We start from the raw sequence: 19364 nt of genomic DNA on the forward strand, positions 1-19364 counted from the left end.
GCAGACACTCTCTCAAGCTCTCACAGTTTAACTTTTTTTTTTTTTTCCCCCACTAGGAGCTTTATTTTGGTTGGCTGAATCCACCACTGCTGTCCCCTTTTAAACCTGCAGCTCACAGAACATCAGGCTTATTAATAACTCATCGAACTGCTGCGTCTTTGTGACAAACAAGATTATGATTAACTTTTGTGGGACGGCTTCCATTAGGGCGGGTGAAGCAAGGTTATTTTTCTTTTTTAATTTCATTAACGTGTACTTTTGTCCTCTCGGTTTGTGAGCGCCTCTCCTCTCTGGCAGAGGAGAGGGAAATCCAATCCCGGCAGGCTGACCTCTTTTTTTTTCTTTTTAAGAACATTTCTATTTGGTCGCAAATACTCTTTAAATCCCATCTAAATCATATTTGTCCTTTAACCACAACTGTATTGAGGAATGCCTGTAGATTACAGATGCACACAAACTCTTCAGTACGTCTTTGAACTGCTACTAAAGAGGGCGAACGCACCATTTCCGGTCTAGAAACATCTCCATCAGCTTCCTAACCTAATTTGCAGCAATCTTTAACAGTTAATCACTTACCTTTACAGATTTAGATTAAATTAAAAGAATTATTTCGGTTATGTAATCTCCTCACCATCGACACACTCTTAAGAGCACCACAGCTGAATACTGGTGAGACAAAAATAGACCCCTTGCTTTTTATTTAATTTTGCAACAACAAAGTAAATTTGAACGAAAAATAAATAAATCTTCCTCGCAAACAGGTGCTGTCAGAAGACACGCGATTGTTAAACAGTGGATTTGTGTGTAATTTCATCTCAGCACAAGAAAAAATTCACCCGCTGTGCGAAGGTCTCTGAGGTTTGTTACGGAACGAGATCGATGCAGCAGGCCGGCCAGGAATAAAGTTGCAGGATGTAAAACAGAGGTGATGAAACGTCCGGAGCTTCAAGCATCCCAAGGAGCATCGCTTTAGCTTTTCAAGACTTGATCATCAAACTCAATCTGACTGGGTGAAGAGGGAGGATGAAATGGAGATTCTTCCAGGAGGAACGCGCCAGCTTTCACTTGTTGGAGACGTCTTCTTAAAAGTGGGTGGGTCAAATCCGAAATATCGACGATATCGATACCAAGTTTGGTGTTTGTATTGGATCAATATTAGCATGATGACATTGAATCTTTTCTTTCTGTTGTAGTTTCTCTCACAGCTTTTAAAATAGTTTTTATTTGATCTCAAATGAAAATTTTTAGCACCATATTTAGGAACAGATGCACACAAATTTGTTCTGTCTCTTTCTGTTTGTTTGCCATGTCAAGATGTTAAGAAAGTACATCGTAAAAACCAACGAACGTGATCCAAATTGTAATCACTTTGTTAAAATCCAAGTTTTAACAAGATGAAAGGAAGAACCTAAATGACAGAAGTTTGAAAATATAAAAAACTACAGTAGTTAAGTGTCGGTATCGTATCAGTATCATATCGGATCTATCCGATTACATGGCATTAGATTGATGCCAATTATGGAGTGTTGCACACCTTTAACATCCACAGCTCGAATGGCTGAATCTATTGTGTGCACTCAAGGAGTTTTACTTTTATTAAAGGGTTGCATAAAAAGAGCTTTACATTCTCTACAGAATGTCATAAGAAGTCGTAGTTTAAGATGTGAAGATTTGGAAAACATAAACAAAAAGGTCATCAGGTCAGATGAGAATAAACTGATTTTTTTTTGGCTACACTTTGGAATTAAATTAACGCTGAACGCCCCGTGGAAACACTGCCCGGCTGGGGCAACAGCATGCTTGAGATTCATATCCACACAATCAAAGTCTAAATTTCAATCTAATTTGAAACTGAGAACAAAGAAAACAATATTTACAGATGTGCTTTTTGTAATCAGAATGAATTTCAGTTATTGGAAGTGAAAGCATTTCACACTATTTAAAATGATTTTTAAAAAAACATTTGACAACTGTTGAGCATTCCTCTTCCATTTTTTGTACCCTGCATTGTTCTTCTAAATAAAATCACCAAGAAATAGGTAGATTTGTTAGCGTTCACGTGCACTATAAAGGCAAAATGTTGGTCACCTTGAACACAAATCAGACAGATTTGTTTAAATCGCCCAATGTTTCTCTTTCATTTAGCATGCAGATGCAGCAAAATGCCTCTCAGCCAGCTTGCGGTGTCAGTACGGGACTGACCCGAGAACAGATTCCTGCCATAAACGAAACAGCTGTCTGATGCACCGGCTCCACGCTGGTAGTGGAGCTGCGCTGGGCTCCCTCCCCAATTGACTGCCGTGATAGGAAACGGTGATGACGACAGCGCGTAAATCCGCTGCTGGAAGCCAGAGAGCTGCTCCGGTGACGCTGTGTGCGAGGTGAACACGAGTACCCGCCGGCCCGCCTCCCTTCCTGCCAGCCGACACGGTGAAAACCAGCGGAACGGGGAGAGGTTTGGGTAGGCGCGCGTCCCCGGATGGATCGCAAGGAGGAATGGTGCGCTTTCTGATCTTCCTCCCACCGACACTACTGTGATTTATTTTTTATATATGTAATATATATAGGCTATATATATATATTTACAACAAGCTGCAAGTCAAACTTTACAAGCTGCCCTCCTGAGTGTTTTTAACAGTCAAAACTAAAATCAACCAAAAAAAAAAAAAAAATTAAAAAAAAATGTCAACGACGCACGAGAGCTCCCCTGCGCCCAACCAGAGCCACCTCTCCACGGCAAGCTCGGACAAAGCGGACCCCTCCGGCATGGAGCGACGGATCCAGATTCTCCTCTTCGGCTTGTGCGTAACCATCGCCGCCGCCACCTTAGTCGGAGGAATGTATTCGCTCCTTTCGCTCCTCCGGATGAGGAGGAAAACCTCGCTGTGTGTCATCGTGGCTTCCATGTCGGTGGACGACCTGCTCAGCGTGGTCCCCCTCTCCCTCTTCATGCTCCTGCAGTGGGAGACCCGGCGGGGTGAGGGGTCTGGCGGTCTGTGCACTCTGTCCGGACTTCTCTACGTGTTCCAGGGGGTTTCCAGCAACATGAAGGCGTGCCTCATAGCAGCCTACACTTTTTATGTCACCAAGAGATTCGGGGTGCTCCAGTCTGTCCGCCGGCCGCTGAGAGTCATGTGGGCTGTCGGCGGCGTGTGGGCGGTGAGCCTGACCGTGAGCGTGTTGCCTTTGTGCGGATGGGGCAGCTTCGCGCCGGCCTCTCTCGGCTGTTTCCCGAAGAGCGACAGCTTCTACACCCTGCTGCTCTTCTCGCTGTATCTCCTGTGCTTCTGTGGCTTTCTGGGCTTCTTCATTCCCCTCACGTATCAGCTGCTGTGCTCCAGAGAGCCCCAGAGGACGCTGCTCTACCCGAGCTGCCTGGACGTGGCGAGGGGACTGAGCGGCTCCGCTCACCTCTGTGAGCTCCCGTCGGCGTTCTCCCGGGACAGCCTGGACAGAAGTTTCGGAGCGTACAACGAGCTGAGCCCGAGCTCTTGCGGGACGGGGCTGAGGGGGACGGAGGACGACGGCCTGTCCCCCGTGACCGCCGGCGGGCGCGGGGGGGCGTCGGTCGGAGACACACCTGTTGTCTTCGCGCAGAAGCGCTTCTCCATGATTCTGGCGGTTCTTCGAGTCATTTTATGGATGCCGATGATGGTAAGCAGCATTCCCAAAGAAAACAAACAAACATCTTTGTAACTTGCTCTACCAAGAACTACAGTGTTTCCCCAAAGAACCCTCAACACAGTTCACAATTTGTCACATTAAAAACCATACACTGCAGTGTATTTTCATATCATTTTGTATCAGTCTAACACAAAAGCACAGAAGTGAAAGTAAATAGTTTAAAAAGACAAAGTTTCACAGTTGTTGCTAACTTGTCATTGCTTTAATAATTTCTGCTGCTCCTTTCTGCTTTAGTCATATGTCATAGGCACTTCAATACATAAAGGTTTCTATCTTCTTTCCAATTACACTCTGGACAGAACTCCCAGACCAAATGAGTAAGTTAGAGCAATAGGCTATAGAGTCCATAATTTATCTTCTGCCATGTATTTAGAAATAATGTTTGTCTGGAGTTGAGGCCCCAAGTGAAGTTATGAGTAGGGCCTCATTGAAACTCAGACCAGCTCTGGATGGGCAAATGTATTCAGTTCCCTTTGAGCCAATAGTTTGTCAATACTTTATGTACCTAATAATTGTCTGATTATCTGGGGTTGAAAGTTCAATGACCTATCCAGAGTCTGAGAGTGTCTCCAAGTTGTCAAAAATTTTTTAACTAAATTCAGCAGAAAAAAGATCAGGCCGCCTTGCCGTCAAATCCACTTAGAGCATTCAGCTTGTTAAGGTGAATGAATCTTCAGCAGCGCAGACAGAGCACCTGTACAGAGTAGCATGAGATTCAGGGCTATGACATTTAAGCAGCACTTACTCAGATTCTACTGCAGTGGCATGTATGTGCATGATATAGGGTGGCTCAGACTTATAATACATATTCCATAGAATTATTTTCCATGAGATCAAATTATGAGTGCCACATTATCGAATGCATGTCAGTAACATATCTGTAAATGCGTATATAAAGTGAACGAAATTGAACAAAGTCCCTTTTAAGAAGGTATAAAATAAGATAACATATTCATACAGTAAAAGTGATGATGTAAAAAAAATCTGAATAGTAAGGATGAAAATACAATAATTATCAAAATATCCGTGAGAAAAATTATTTCAGACACCATAAGTTTGTTTTTGTTTGCATACCACAAAGAACTGAAGCTGTTACAAGAATTAAAACGGTACCACAACATATCAACGTGTGACTCCTTTTTGGTCAGGTAGAATGAACAAAAACACAACGAATTAAAAAAAAAAGAAATTAAAGAACCTTTCTTGTTGATGAAGATTTTGTGTTCTCCCCCCTCCATTCATGTGTCTTCTTCCCTGCCGACTCCTCATGCATTTTGTATATCTCACTTCTGGGTGAATTAATTCAGTCTCCTCTCTCGCTTTCACAGACTTTGGTCCTCATACGGCATGCGGTGAACGCGCGCAGCTCTTCTCTGGAGACCCTGAGCTTCTTTCTCACTCTGCTTGCACCCGCGGTCACTCCCCTGTTCGTGCTGTCGGAGCGCTGGATCCATATGCCGTGTGGCTGCTTCATTAACTGCAAGCGGGATCCGCCACAGGAGCCTTCAGGTACAAAGAAGCAATCTAACGATTGTGCTGCTCGAGCACAATAAAACTTTAAACATGATACAAAGTAGGCCTTAAAGGAGAAAAAGAAGCTTCAAATTTCTCTTTTTTTGTGTGTGTGTGTATTTACTTATGTTTCTTCTGTCTTCCTTGTAGAGATGAAGAGAAGATTTGAGTTCAACCTCTCCTTTCAGCAAGGCTATGGAGTCTATAAGCTGTCACATGCCACCAAGTCTCTAAGCAGCCCTCCTATAGAAAAACCCACTTATCACAGCTTTTTTAACTGTGACTTCCCAAATGCACGCCTCGAGGCGCTGGAACCCGGCGGGCTCTCGAGATTGGGCCCCACTTTTGATTTCAGCACCCCGCTGCCGGCGGACAGCTCGCCTCACGCCGGCCTCTTCTTGGAGGCTGGCGTAGGGGGGCGGCTGGCTGATCACCCCACTCTCCCCCACGTCAACCACAGAGACGACGAGGAATTCCACTGCGTCCCCTCGCTGCCTTCCCAACTGCGGGAAAAGGATCACGCTCGGAACGACTCGTCGTCGGTTTTTGACGGACCGGAGAGGAGGCTCTCGCACGAGGAGTGCAGGAAAATCGAGTTGACGGACTGGGAGTGGTGCCGAAGTAAATCAGAGAGAACGCCCAGACAGGTACAGAGTGGCTAGTTGTTGTTGTTTTTTTTGACCCTATTGTTATTTTTATTACCATTATTATTATTCAGGCTATTGTTTTCCTAAAGTTAGCACACACAGGAACCTTTATCTCACAAAATATGGTGAGGTCATCCTCTCTTATTGATTCCAAGACTCAAACATCAACATATTGCAACTCCAAAACGGCTCAGCTCAATTTATTGTGACGTAAAACATCACATTGTTACCACAAACTCCTATGTATTTTTCAGTGTTTTCTGTGACATACCAACAGGAGGTAGTGCACAATTGTGTGGGAAAAAAAGTGGTTATTAGGGCTGGACAATAAATCAGTAACAATTTATATCGCAAAAAAACATGCGATCAATAACAGTAGATAATACAATTGACAGAATATTCAATCGTTTTACTGAACTCCATTCCAGAACCGCAGAGCAGAATTAAGCCGCTCAACCTTTGGCATTAAGAAACTCACTCACTCTTTGGTTACCTTAGCAACAACCTTTTCAGTAATTTGTGCAGCAGCAGTTTCATGTTTCGCCGCCTCGTCGAAACATGTAACTCCTGTCTCACAACCAATTTCTGATTCGGGCGACATGGACAACCACCCAGATGACAAAAACATCACTTACTGTCAAGCTTTCTGCAGGTTCAAACTGATTTTCATCGAGGATCGTCCTGCATTGTTTTTACCTCGACCCATCCTCCCATCAACTCTGACCGGTTTCCCTGATTCTGTCGAAGAAAAGCATCCCATGATGATGAGAATAGCGTGTTCAACGCTTGCTTTCTTCCTGGCACTCTTCAACACAGGGCCAGGTTTGGGTAATAGTTGTCCTGTCAATAGACTTACTCACCTGAGCTGTGTATCTGTGCAGCTCCTCCAAAGATAACATGTGCCTCTTGGCTGCTTCATCCCCTTGTCAGTTCAGTTGAATGGACTGATTTTGCTCAGTTTGTAGTTGTGCTATTTTACTTTGTCAGAAGATAAAATGAACAAACTCCTTATTGCAGTTTGTTCATGAGGTTGAGTTATGCATGTTGCAGTTTTTGTAGCAAAACATGGAAAAGGTTGAGGCTTCTTAATCAGTTTTCAAGGCTTTGTAAGGCTGGTTAAAAAAGGAAATCTTCCTGTCTTCCTGGTGAATGCCTCTCTGACTTTCTCTGGGCTGGTTCATATGTCTTTGGGCTCGTTTTTCAAATCTGCAATTACGCCTTTTGAAATTGTAGATGATCAGCCGGGCAGCTGAGCCTGCGATCTCAATAAAAGTGGGCTTGAGTCCTCCTTTGATTGCCCCGTTTCCTCTCCCCTTCCATGCTTCTCAACCATGGTTTTCCCAAGATATCTTTGTCTGCAGCGAGCGGCAACAGATCCTAACTAATGGAGCGATTGATTGGGACACTATCAGATGCACAACTGTCTTTCAAAAGCAGAATTAAATTCATCACCGCTCTGAGACTCCAAAACAGCACGGCTCAATTCATTGATTTACTCAGGGGAGTTCATTCAGGGGGAGGGCATTCAGATTTATGGCTTTGGGATTGTTGTCAATGAAATGTACGTGCCTGAATTCACCTGAGAATTCTCTGTGATTGTTGAAAAGAGTGAGGAAAACAAAAAAAAGTGATTCATTTTGGAATTTCACTCAGCTTAAAAGTGGAAAGCTGTATAGACGCATTCATTGAAACAGATTAAAATTTAATTTCAATAACTTAATTCCCCAAATAGAGACATTATATAGGTTAATTTACACACAGGATTACTTTCCACTTACAAAATACAACATTTGTCATGATTCTTCTGGGTTTGGATTTAAATTTTCTTCTTTGCATTCTGATCATGTCCTTGTCTATTCATTCCTTATTGTTAATTTTCTTTTTTAGTTCTGTTCTTGGTGTTGACTGGATTTGATTTGTCTGAGATGGTTCTTTTTAACTTCATTTGTAGTTTCCTTGTGTCTAAGTTATTCTCCAGTATTTTTCATTCACCTTTCCCAAGTCTGCCGTTCCCTCTCCTTCACAGCTATTCCCTATAACAGTGGTTCCCAAAGTGTGGGGCGTGCCCCCTAGGAGGGACACAGAGCCATTGTAGGGGGTAGGGGGCACGAGAAGCAGTATGAATGAATGGGAGAAAAAAAAAACAGTGTTTCACTGTGAAGATGGTTTGTAGTGTGTTTTGTTGCAACTTGAAGTTTGAAATAAACTTCAGTGGAGTTTGAAAACAAAATATGTGTATAGATTTATGTCTGGTTGAACAATGTGTGTGCCAAGTTCATTTATTTATTTTCTTTTTTGGAGATAGAATGGAAACCCAGATTGTTTTGATAGCTGCCTTTCTGGGTTAGGTGCCTCTCTAATCTTCAACTTAACAGTCTATTGATTTTCTAAAGGGCTCAGGAAAGAGGAGTTGACTGTCCAGTCAAGAACAGGAACACCAATGTCATCGGACCAACTTTTGGTTCCTTTGGCAGTGTGAGCAGTTGTTAAGTCCAGCTGGAAAGTAAAATCAACATCTCCATACAGCAAAGGGAAACAATGCTCTAGAATTTTCTGGTAGATGCTGCATTGACTGTGGCCTTCAGAAAACACAGTGGAGCGACACCAGTAGATGACACAGGCATCCCAAACCGTCCCGACTGTGGAAACATTACTCTGGACTTCAAGCAACATGGATTCTCTGGATTCTCCACTCTTCCTCCAGATTTAATGACCTTAATTTCCAAATGAAATGCAGAATTTACTTTCATCTGAAAACTTGACTCTGGACACGATTGTGCAAAAATCCGGTTCCTTTTCTCCTTAGCCCAGGTAAGACGCCTCTGATGTTGTCTCTGGTTCAGGGGTGGCTTGACTCAAGGAATACAACATTTATTGCCTATGTCTAGAATTGGTGGCTCTTCTGGAATAGATTTCACTCAACAATCTTCTCAAGGCTACGGTTCTCTGTCCCAGTGTTCCACCTTTCTTACCGCGCTTCTTCCATCCATTCAATTTTCTGTTTATATATCTGGACATAGAACTCTGTGAACAGCCATCTTCTTCAACAACGGCTTTGCAGACCATGATCCTGTAGTCGACTGACCCAGAGTGAGAGGCCGCTTAAAGGCTTGGGAAACTATACAAACTAAAAAACCATATATCCACTTGTATATCCACATACAAATGGATATACAAGTACATTCACTTGTATGTCGTTTCTCATTATTCAGCACGGTCACATACCATGCTGTTTTCCTTGGATTTCAATGGACGAATTCTGAGCATTTTGCTGTTTATCATTAAAATAACTCTTGTCAAGTCTGTGCATGTGGGTTCCCTACCTAAACATGACACACTGGAGAAAAAATAGAGATGTTTTCTTAATGGCAGTATGTTTAATACCTGCTGTTTTTCGCTCTTTCAGCGCTGAACCTTGTGCTTATAAAGTTAATTGATACCTAACTCTTTCCTGTAATTAAGAAAAAAGAATACATATATTTATATATATCACGGTAGCCTAGAAGTAAACACTGAACCTCCAGTCAGCTCCTCCTCCTCTTATCAATTTTGAATGCTTTTCTTGCTTTGTTGTCGGCATGCTTCACTCTAATAATTGCGAAAGCTTAAATCTCTCGGTGTGCTTGAGACTCGAATAAATAGTTAAACGCGGGCAGAACGGTAAAAGTGTGATGATTAATGCACCTTGGCATTGGCGGTAACAAAAACAGATGGGAGATCAGCCTCAATCTGCTCCCGAAATAGAAGAGCGGCACCAGGCGCAACCCTTTGAAATTGACTTGTAACTTGTGGGGGGGAAAGAATAACACCATTGGCCCGTTTTTTTGTGCGTGGACGGCTCCGAGACTGTGGAAACACATGGGCATGCACGCAAGCGTGTACGAACACTCACGAGCACGCGTCCTCTCCAAGTCTCCGTCTCTGTTCCAGTTGCAAGTATGAAATGTGTTATTGGTTCGAAAATCACCAGAGGGTGGAAATTCTCAGAGCTTGCATCTGCAGCTTGGTTTTGGCACTCACTTTGCATCATGTACAAGTTACAGATTCTCTCTGCTGACTTGTACGTCTCAGTGTGTCGTTTTTGTCTGTGTGCGCGAGTGTGTGTCCTAGTTCTGGGCTTCTTTAACAGGAAATTTTGTGTTTTGCTTTTTCCTTAAGGCTTAATCATTGATTGAAGCCCATACATGTGGAAGTACATACTCACTACTCACAGTGGTACATGCAGTACCCGTGTTGGCTGTGTTTTCCTTCCTCGTTAGCTGGCTAGATGTCATTAGCCGGCACCTTTCCACCCCCCTCACTGCCAGAGCCTCTGGCCTTCAGCACCCAGAGGGAGAGTTAGAATCAGAGCTTAAAGACGTATTTACCCCCTCTGTGACTTTATGCTCTATTACCGAACATAAAGCTTGAAATACACTTACTAGCCCTTTCCCTCAGGGGATGTGCTGATCCAATGTGCATTCAGTTGTTAGGCCCCTGAAAGTCAGTTTCCCTCTTCATAGAATTAACCCAAACCTGGAAAGAAAATGGCTCCTCTAATAACATTTGAATGTAACACACACACACACACACCCACATGCACCCCCCCACACACACAAAAACACAAATGGGCTTAATATCACTTCTGTCAGGAAAGTCGTAAAATTGGAGCAAAGGAAAAGTAGTCTAAATGGAGGCAGTAGAACGCTTCATCTTGAGACAAAAAAACCCAAAACTGTGCAACATTATGTGAATTTTCCCTCGAATTTTCTTAAATGTTGCCTCCATGGCACCAAATATTCTTGACTCTTAAAATAATCTTGATCAATCTGTCTCCAGGGATTTTGAAGATTTTTTAGAGTTCATTCTTTGGAGTTTGTCTTTTTTTTACATATTCCTGTTTATCCCTCTGCCTGACCAAAACAATATTGTAACTGTACTTAGAAGAAGAAATGTGGAGAAAGTTTTTTTTAGTTTCATTTTATTTTTATTTTTGTTTGTTTGTTTCAGCAGACAAAATTGGAGCAATGAAAATATGAAAATAACTTTGTTAAAAAATAATTTTAAAAAATGATTGATTCGTCTCTTTGCTTAGTGGAATCCAATTTTGCGCATACATAAATAAAGAAAATAGTTAGATAAGCTTAACTGTTTCACATGACATGCTCGTGTCCCAGAAGGCTGTTGTTAAAGTTGAAAGGTTTGAAGAGAGCAGCTGAAACACTTACCGTTAAAATTTATAATGTTTAATGCAAAGTGTTGATGCAGTCAAACAACTATTTCTTAAAGTTTTGTCAACTGGAACCGGAAAAACCCTGTGCTACAAACTAAATCACCATTGATTCATGCCAAAACAATGGTGTGTAATAATCAGCTTATTAAACGAAGGTAAATTCCTCCACTTGAAAATATTGTCAGTAAGAAAAAGACATTTCTATAATTTAATGCAAATATCATGGCTGTTTTTTTGGCGGCACCTCTCAAAGGTATGGTGAGAGAGCATATTTGATAATAGGTAAGTTTTGTTTTTAGAGCAAAATTTTATATAAAGGAATGTCACAATGAGTCTCTGCCAGTACGTAGTTATGGATTTATTACCACAGACATGATTTTATTGTATTTTATCGTCCTCTCAATAAAAACCAAGCCAAAGTCTTATAATATTCCTGCACTGTTTGATTCTATGTAAATATCTACTGAACAGTTATAGAAATGTTTTCCTTTAAAATATTCGGGGAGTCATTGGGACAACTTTGAGGCGACATTCTAATTGTCTCATGCTTCTTTCAGAATGGCCTGTAACATTTGCAGCCCCATGTGTTTACTGCTTTGTCATTTGAGTGAATGTGATCACTAGCATCCTTGTTTTCTGTTGATCATCACATAACCACATTCGGCATCTTTTTTAATAATTCAGAGCTTTAGTGAGACCTGCAGACGTCTCCCTCCTCGTGCGCCGTGTTATTTCATCTCCTGTTCTCTGCTAACCTTGTGTGTTGTTTTAAAGAAATTCTCTGGAAAAAAATGCAAATAAAAACTAACATGTACAAAGGGCTAATTTTCTGCCAAAATAAACAATCAGGAGGGATAAACATACCTGAACCTGTAAATAAAACCGTAAACGCATAAGTTGTAAAAATCTGGCATCAGCCAAATTGTTCATCCATTTAGCTGATTTGTGCTTCAAGGTCCGGTCTTTTCGATATCCGAAGGTCTTAGATCTCATTTTGGCACCAATGAGGGTTTTAATATTAGTTGAAACTGGACATCATTTACTCAGTCCAGTTTCAGTCACTTTGAACAGCAGGAATGAAGTCCGAATGTCCGAATGGTTGCTGCTTGCTTTCTTGTTGAAGCAGAGGCATCAGTGAGACATTTTTATTTCATTTTCCTGTGTTTGTTTGGTTTACGATGACTCATATCAATTAGATCTCTGAAGTGGATGGCAGAAGGTAAAATTGAATTTATCCATTGGTGTCAGATTAGAGGAGAGGCGTTCAGGCTCTCGGACCGTTGTCCTGTAATGTTGGGATGCATCAGAGCTCTTCGGCCACCCTGCCATGTGTTTTTGCTTGTTTGTTTTTACCCTTGTGTGCGTTAACAAAAATGCTTATCTCAGTCTGTTTCTGCGCTTTCAATAATAAAAAAAAAAGCGAAACTTGTATTCACTCGTTCACTGGCATTCTCCTCCAGGATTTTGCATAGCAACACGGCCGTTTGCAGTGTTTTACTCGTGGATTTGATGAAAGAAATGATTATTTTTTAAAGCAGAACAGATTTTCATTATTTCTTTTAGTCGTTTTTGTGAATGAGAAGAGAAAACGATAAGTGATCTGCACACATTTAGCTCCATCTCCTTCATGAATCCACTGTAGGAGTAAAGCAAATAGTTGGTGGTCAGCTGTTGCAGAAAACTGGAGAAGGTTGCACCACTTTCAAAATCCCCCGCAGATTCATCCATAGCTGGACCTTTGCTTCATGTCCCACCCCTTCTCTTTCCACCTGCTTCCTGTCTAATAACTGTGCATAAAGAGTCACTAATGCAACGTATTCAAAGAGTCTCATCAATAAATTATGTATGAATTGGGTTTTGCACTATCTTTGTCTATTGAACACAACATGGCCATTTAAATTCAGGCATAAAGTATTGTAAATCATATTTTTGAAGATTTTTATTAAGATTATGTCTATTCCATTTGGTTGCTGCCACACAAAGCAACTATTTGTTGATTTTTTTTTTAAATTTCTGCTTGTAAAATGTCAGTTTTTTGATTCATGTCTTTTCTGGAGAGCATGACAGTAACAGTAAAAATATAAATAAATAAAACGTTTGAATGACTTTCGCATCCCATTCGCATCAACATAGCCAGAGTTATGCAATAATAAAACAAGCAAAGTAAAAGACTACATAAAAAAATTCAAAGGCGTACAAGGAGGGTTTCTTTAAATATCTAGATATTTTAAGAAACCCTTAACTGCAAATTACTTTATGACTCCAGTGCAAAAAGAAAACAAATAGCAGCCGAGGCAGCTGCAAAAATGGAGGAGATTGAGCCGCTTTGTGTAGTTCCCAGTTTGTGTGAAAGTGTTTGATAGGTATTTATGAATCTACATAAAAGAACAAACAGACAACGTAAGTGAATTTTATGAAAGCTTTTGCAAGAGGAGAGAACCCAGCAAACTGCTGCTTCAAGCCGTTCACTGAGCGCTCTGAAGACCCTTTGTTAGGGCTTTCTCTTTTATTAAAAGATAAGGGAGGGCAGTAGAGAAACAGTAGAGACAGTCACAGGCGGCCTCCAAAGTAGGGACTATTCCGGTTGATAAGGTCTGAGAAACACCGTTAACTGTTTCACATGGAAACACAGGAAGAAAAGGCCTCAAAGTAAGTTTATACATTTCAGCAGAGGAAGAGAATACTTTAAATTGAAAATCACAATATAATGCTGGGTTAATGATCTAGGTTAATGATCTAAAATAATAATAATAATTGTTGAATGTAAGAATAATAACGCAGAAAAATCCTAACAGTGTTAAACTAAGACAGTCAGACTAAGAAACTCCTTCCATCAAAAAACAGGTAGTAATTTTGATGCCAAGGATGGTTTTTAAATTTCTGTTCCTATCCGGTGTCATATTTGACCAACCGTTCGCAATCAGTAAAAACACACAAGCCATAAGCCAAGTCTGGTGTTTTGTTGTGACATTTCTCAGTTGTGACATTGAAGAAAATCTTTTAAATGAACACAGAAACATAAATTCAGCTTATATACCCTTCAACAAGCTTGGCTCATTTTAATTTGGTCTAGTTAGAGAATGTGCGGCTTTTTTCCTTGATTTACCTTCTTCCAGTCTAACGAGGATGCAAAATACATTCATCGTTTTCTGTGGTTTCCCTTCACAGAGGTCATCAGGTGGTCTTTCTATACCTCTGTGTGCCTTTCAGGGCACTGTGTCTCTCCAAGCACCCACAGGCAAGACGCTCTCTCTTTCCACCTATGAGGTCAGCAGCGACGGCCTCAAGATCTCCCCGAACAACGCCAAAAAGGTAAAGAGTCTCGGCTCTTTCTCAATCTAATGGGATGACGAGCTTTCGCTTCCCATTTCTCAGCAGTTTGTTGCAGAAAATATTTGACATTTCATATGAATGTTACTTGGAATGTGCTTTAGCCTTAGCTTTGTTTTATAAATAGTCTCTTTTCTCATTTAATCAACTTGGCATTTAAGAAATAGTGAAACAACTTGGCTAACTCAGCTATGAGTGTGAGCTAATATTTGGGTCTGAAAGGGCTTGCATCGTGTTTTGCAGCTCTCCGCTCAAAGCCTGGTTGAACTTTCTGCTTTCTGTAATTCTATTTTTGTCACGTTGAACAACGAGGACACAATTCACACCCATCCATGATCATTCTAGAAGAAACTACTGAGCTTGAAACAATTTTTTCTATTTTTTATAGTTTGTTTTTTATCCTTTTTCATTAATCAAAGAGAATGTTTGGCATCTACAAACATTGTTTACATATAAAAACATTTCTATGCAAATGACGCAATTCTAACAACCCAACGGCTTAAAGGTTTTCATTTCTGTACCGACAGATTTGAACGTGCTTAAATTTAAAACTGTGCTCCCTTCCCACTCCCTCACTTTGTCCCCCATTGCGAGGAGAGAAAAAAATTTCTTGTTTGGCCCACCATGAGCCTTACAATATGGTGGGCTGCAAAGGATGCACCAGATCCATCCTTCAAATTCGGAACAATTTGGAGGAGTCTTCAAATTTGTTCCTCCTTCGTCGCATGGCTGTGACGTAATCAGCCACCTGCATGTAACGGTGATCACTGGTCACAAAAATGAAAGTTGGAGAAAACAGAAATTGTGCCCACCTTCAGAAAGATGTTGTGATCTTTTCCCCGCTTTTATTTCTCTACACCACGTGTAGTAGTTGTGTAAAATATCACTGAAGCAGATTTGTGTTTGTGATGACAAGTTACTCCAAATTCTTTTCCACACTTTCCACTTTTAAAGCTCTTCTTCCAATGACTCTTACTATGTGAGGAAGATGACTTATTTGCTCAAAAGAACAGTCTGCAGGTAGATTTAGAATAATTTATGTTAGCACTGTTAAGCCTTATAGGTTTTGTGGCACTGACAAGTAATAAACCATGTTCTCCAATGATCAAACGCAGTCCTCATTCAGTCTTGTTAATGAGAATAAAATGTCTCATGAGTGGCATAACTCTTGAACTGTTTTTTTGAAAAATGCTTGCTGTTTATCTGCAGTTTTGTAAGACCAAGTTGCCCTAATTCCTGTTTTAAATATAGAAACGTAGCTGTTTGTCTCCAGGCACCAGTTGGATATTGAATAAAAGGATATGCTTGGTATTTTTTTTCCTTCGGAAACTTTTTCTAAATCTCCAGCCAGCATTTGAGCAGTTTCTGTGAAGCATCAGAAGAATTCTGGGTTAAGCAAGAAGAGGAAGTTTTGCAGTGGCTGTGTTTCCATTTCAAATGTGTGCAAAACTTTGTCAATATTCCACTTAAGTAACAGAAAAACAAATTGAATTTCAAAGTTGTGGCATCTCCTTTAAACAAAAAACACAATTAAAATCACATGTGAATAAGCTCACTCGACAAGTCATTAAAATCATGTTTCCTGTCATCTTCTTTGTCTTTTCCTGCAGTGGTAACATCCCGTTGTTGATCACCTGACACGTGATGCGAAAACAAAGTGTTTCCATTGCAGTTTGGCGAAATACACTAATTTCGGCGAAGCCACAAAACTACCTCATCCCGGGGCTTTTTTGAAATTGGCACATCTCCATTAGGCAAATTTGTGTTTGCAATCCCCATTGGCGCAATTTTATGGTCAACGGAAACGCAGGTAGAAATGACGTGCTGCTTCTAAACAGCCTTAATAATCTCTCTCCCTTAAAGGTGGAAGTGTATCGCTCCAAGTCCGTCGGCCACGAACCCAGCGCAGACGACCCAGCGTCTGGATCCCACGCCGAGGACACGAACGTCAGCTGCGTCGGCATGGAGATCGGCATGGGGATGGGCATAGGAGCCGGGGTGGGAGACACCAATGTCAAAATCCACCTGGAGGTTTTGGAAATCTGCGACAACGAGGAGGCGATGGACAGCGTCTCCATCGTCTCCAACATCAGCCAGTCCTCGACGCACGCCCGCTCGCCGTCGCTGCGCTACTCCCGGCGGGAGAACCGCTTCGTGTCGTGCGACCTGGCCGAGACCGCGTCCTACTCCCTGCTCATCCCCAGCGGCGGCAACGCCGAGGCAGAGACCATCAACATCACTATTCCTGACACGGTGGAAGCCCACCGGCAGAACAGCCGGCGGCAGACGCAGGAGAGCTCAGGGTATCATGAGGATATTCAGCTACTAAATGAGGCGTACAGAAAGCAGGCAGGCGAGGGGGAAGAGTGAGATATGTTCACAATGACAAAGGAGGGGCCCCTCAGGGGGAGGCTGAAACAGCAACTCAGGCAGTAAAGTCATGAAGACGAATATCCTAATCATTTTGCATCTTTTTTTATTTCTTTACGAACACAGCTTCAACAGAGCTTTGAGGTGATGTGAACAGAGACTCATCGTGTTTTAATAGCCTGTTTGCTTACTCCTGTGCTTCTTCTTCAGGTAAATTAAGGTGAAAGCACATACATATTTTATGTGTGAACTAAATGGAGAAACATAAGCCTCCAAAAAAAACCCCCGGCATTTTAGAAGTATTCATACAGTTCAATCTTTTTCACATTTTGTCTAAAACCACATCGGTTTGTCCCAAGTGACAAACAGTATTATGACTTCAAAAATGACAGAATCTGAAACTCAAGTGTCAACGTTATCATGTTAGTATCGATCTGATTCTGATACAGACTTGATCTCGACATCATCCATATTTTGGCTCGATCCGCCCACCTCTGCTGTAGATTTTCAAACAGAATATATTCTTTTCCTTCTTCAAACTACTCAACACCTTTATATGGTCTGCAACCGCAAGCCACCGGAAAAGAGACTAAAGTCAGTGGTTGTGACACGACAAATAGTGGAAAAGTTCTGCAGGTATGGATACTTTCCCAAGGCACCGAAGTGTGGTGACTTAGATGATATAGAGAGACAGACCAGAACAGGCGTCAGGATCATCAGTATTTCATCTTAGATTTATTTATTTATTTATTTGCATGTGGCAGACTGTCACCATGGAATAGATTCAGCAGCAGGAGAGAGAGAGAAAAAAAACATCACTCAGAGAAGCTGAAGTCTGATCACACGTCTCATTTAAAAACAGCTCACGTGGCCTACGTCACCGGTGACTCAGAGGTGAGGGGAGGGCCCACCTGACCCATCTGTCTGACTCATTTAAGTGTGTGTTGGGGGGGCCTAGGGAGGAGAGCGAATGTGCTGTGATGTCAGACAGACGCGCACCGAAAGTATTCGCGTCGCGCCGAGGAAAGGAATGTGCTAATTTATTTATTTATTTTCCCTTTTAACCCAGCCGCGGTGTCAAACACCTCAACTCTCGTCAGCGTCGCGCACCGAGGGCCACGCCAGGTTGAAAAATGAACAGAGGATGAGGTGATAACCGCAGATTAGATTACAGGGATTTGTATGCAGAACACTTTTCTGCCTCTTTCAGCTTCTCTGCCGTTCAAATGAGTGACTGTGTATTTTATTTCTGCGGGCAGCGCATAACTTTACATCCGCGTGCCACTTTGGGGAATCGTTTCCGTTTAGTTGACTTTCGATCCAATCAGCCACTCAGTGAGACTTCTCACTATCTACATGTGGAAATTTAGTACTGGAGAAAGGCTCTGCTGCCTTCCAGAACCATTTTTGAATCACTGCAAGGACAGTTTCAGCAGCTATTACCTATTCTCATAGGTGATACCAGTGTCACCGTTATTACTTTGATGCACATTCCCTCGTATTTCCAGCAGTAAATTAGATATTGTAATTTATTCTCACAAGTCAGATGTACTTAATTTCATTTCACGATGGCGTCTCCAGTATTTTCAGCTTTGACTCAATACCCTGGCTCTGACTGCGTGTGTGTGTGTGGATTTCGTTTGCAGACTTTCTGAATGGCTCGTTGCGTCAGCCTAAATAAAAAAAAAATATATATATATATATAGCTCCCTTCCTCCTGAAGACTGCCATTAAAGATTCATTCCAGGAAATTACCTCCACCAATTTCTGAGATCTCCTATTTCAACTGCTCTGGGGGCAGATTGTAGGAGAAAAAAAAGACAATGTACAGGCATACGAGTAATGATGAATGTAGAGCTGTGTTTGGTGTCAACCTGTTTTTTGTTTTTTTTTCTACTGTTTATTGTGCCAAAGGTTACCGGTTTGAGCAGCGCTTCACCTCTGCAGCCTCATTAAATCCATCATCTGTGTTGCTCAGTGTTTTATTTGCTGTTCAAGCGTCGTCATGAACCACGTGATCAATAAACGCTTACTTGTTTTCAAAGAACTGTGGGCAGTGCACCAGCTTTTGTTTATTTATTCATGTCATTTCTCTGGGCATATTTGGCAACAACATACAAACTCTTAGCGTTGAATTATTTATCAGGGAAAACGGGAGGAAATTAGGTGCTCTAATTAACTTGTGAGGTTGACATCCGCGGCGTGCAACATCTCTGGTTGCTGAAGCCCCGGCCCGGGTGCGGGGGAAGCATCGTATTTGTATGAAAATGAACACCAATTGCCACACTTTGTGTTAGAATCTAGAATATTCAAGGAAAGACTGATTTTTATTTAATTATTTTTTATAAAAGATTGGGAACCCATTCATTGTGTTTTGCTTATCCAACGTCAGGTTGCCGGGGGTAACCGTTAATCCTGGGTGTTGCTAGAATATCCAAGATGGATACGCAGCGTAGTCCGGTCAGTGGGTTCTGGATGGTTCTCCTCACCTGAGAGAAGTTGACAAAATTGGTGTCAAATCTTTGTGCTCCGTTTGTGCCGCTGTCATTTCAAAGATGTTCGGAAATGTTTCCAGAGGTCACGAGAGGTCAACCAGCCGCCCCCACCCA

General features: G+C 41.8%; 1 protein-coding gene across 2 annotated transcripts; it reads left to right on the forward strand.

Annotated features, from left to right (window-relative positions):
* Positions 1–2035: 2035 nt before the first annotated feature.
* Positions 2036–18893, forward strand: LOC129370016 (probable G-protein coupled receptor 149). Of its 2 annotated transcripts, none has more exons than XM_055045763.1 (5): positions 2036–3654; positions 5013–5193; positions 5347–5843; positions 14224–14367; positions 16249–18893. In XM_055045763.1, the coding sequence occupies exons 1-5, from the start codon at positions 2683–2685 to the stop codon at positions 16753–16755; spliced, it is 2301 nt and encodes a 766-aa protein (XP_054901738.1). In that variant the 5' UTR covers positions 2036–2682; the 3' UTR covers positions 16756–18893. The 2 variants fall into 2 exon arrangements, with proteins under 2 accessions (XP_054901738.1, XP_054901740.1); XM_055045765.1 differs by having other exon boundaries at positions 14266–14367.
* The last annotated feature ends 471 nt before the right edge of the window (positions 18894–19364 follow it).

The sequence above is a fragment of the Poeciliopsis prolifica genome, unplaced genomic scaffold, assembly GCF_027474105.1.
Source record: "Poeciliopsis prolifica strain line A6 unplaced genomic scaffold, Auburn_PproV2 SCAFFOLD022, whole genome shotgun sequence".
NCBI lineage: Eukaryota > Metazoa > Chordata > Actinopteri > Cyprinodontiformes > Poeciliidae > Poeciliopsis > Poeciliopsis prolifica.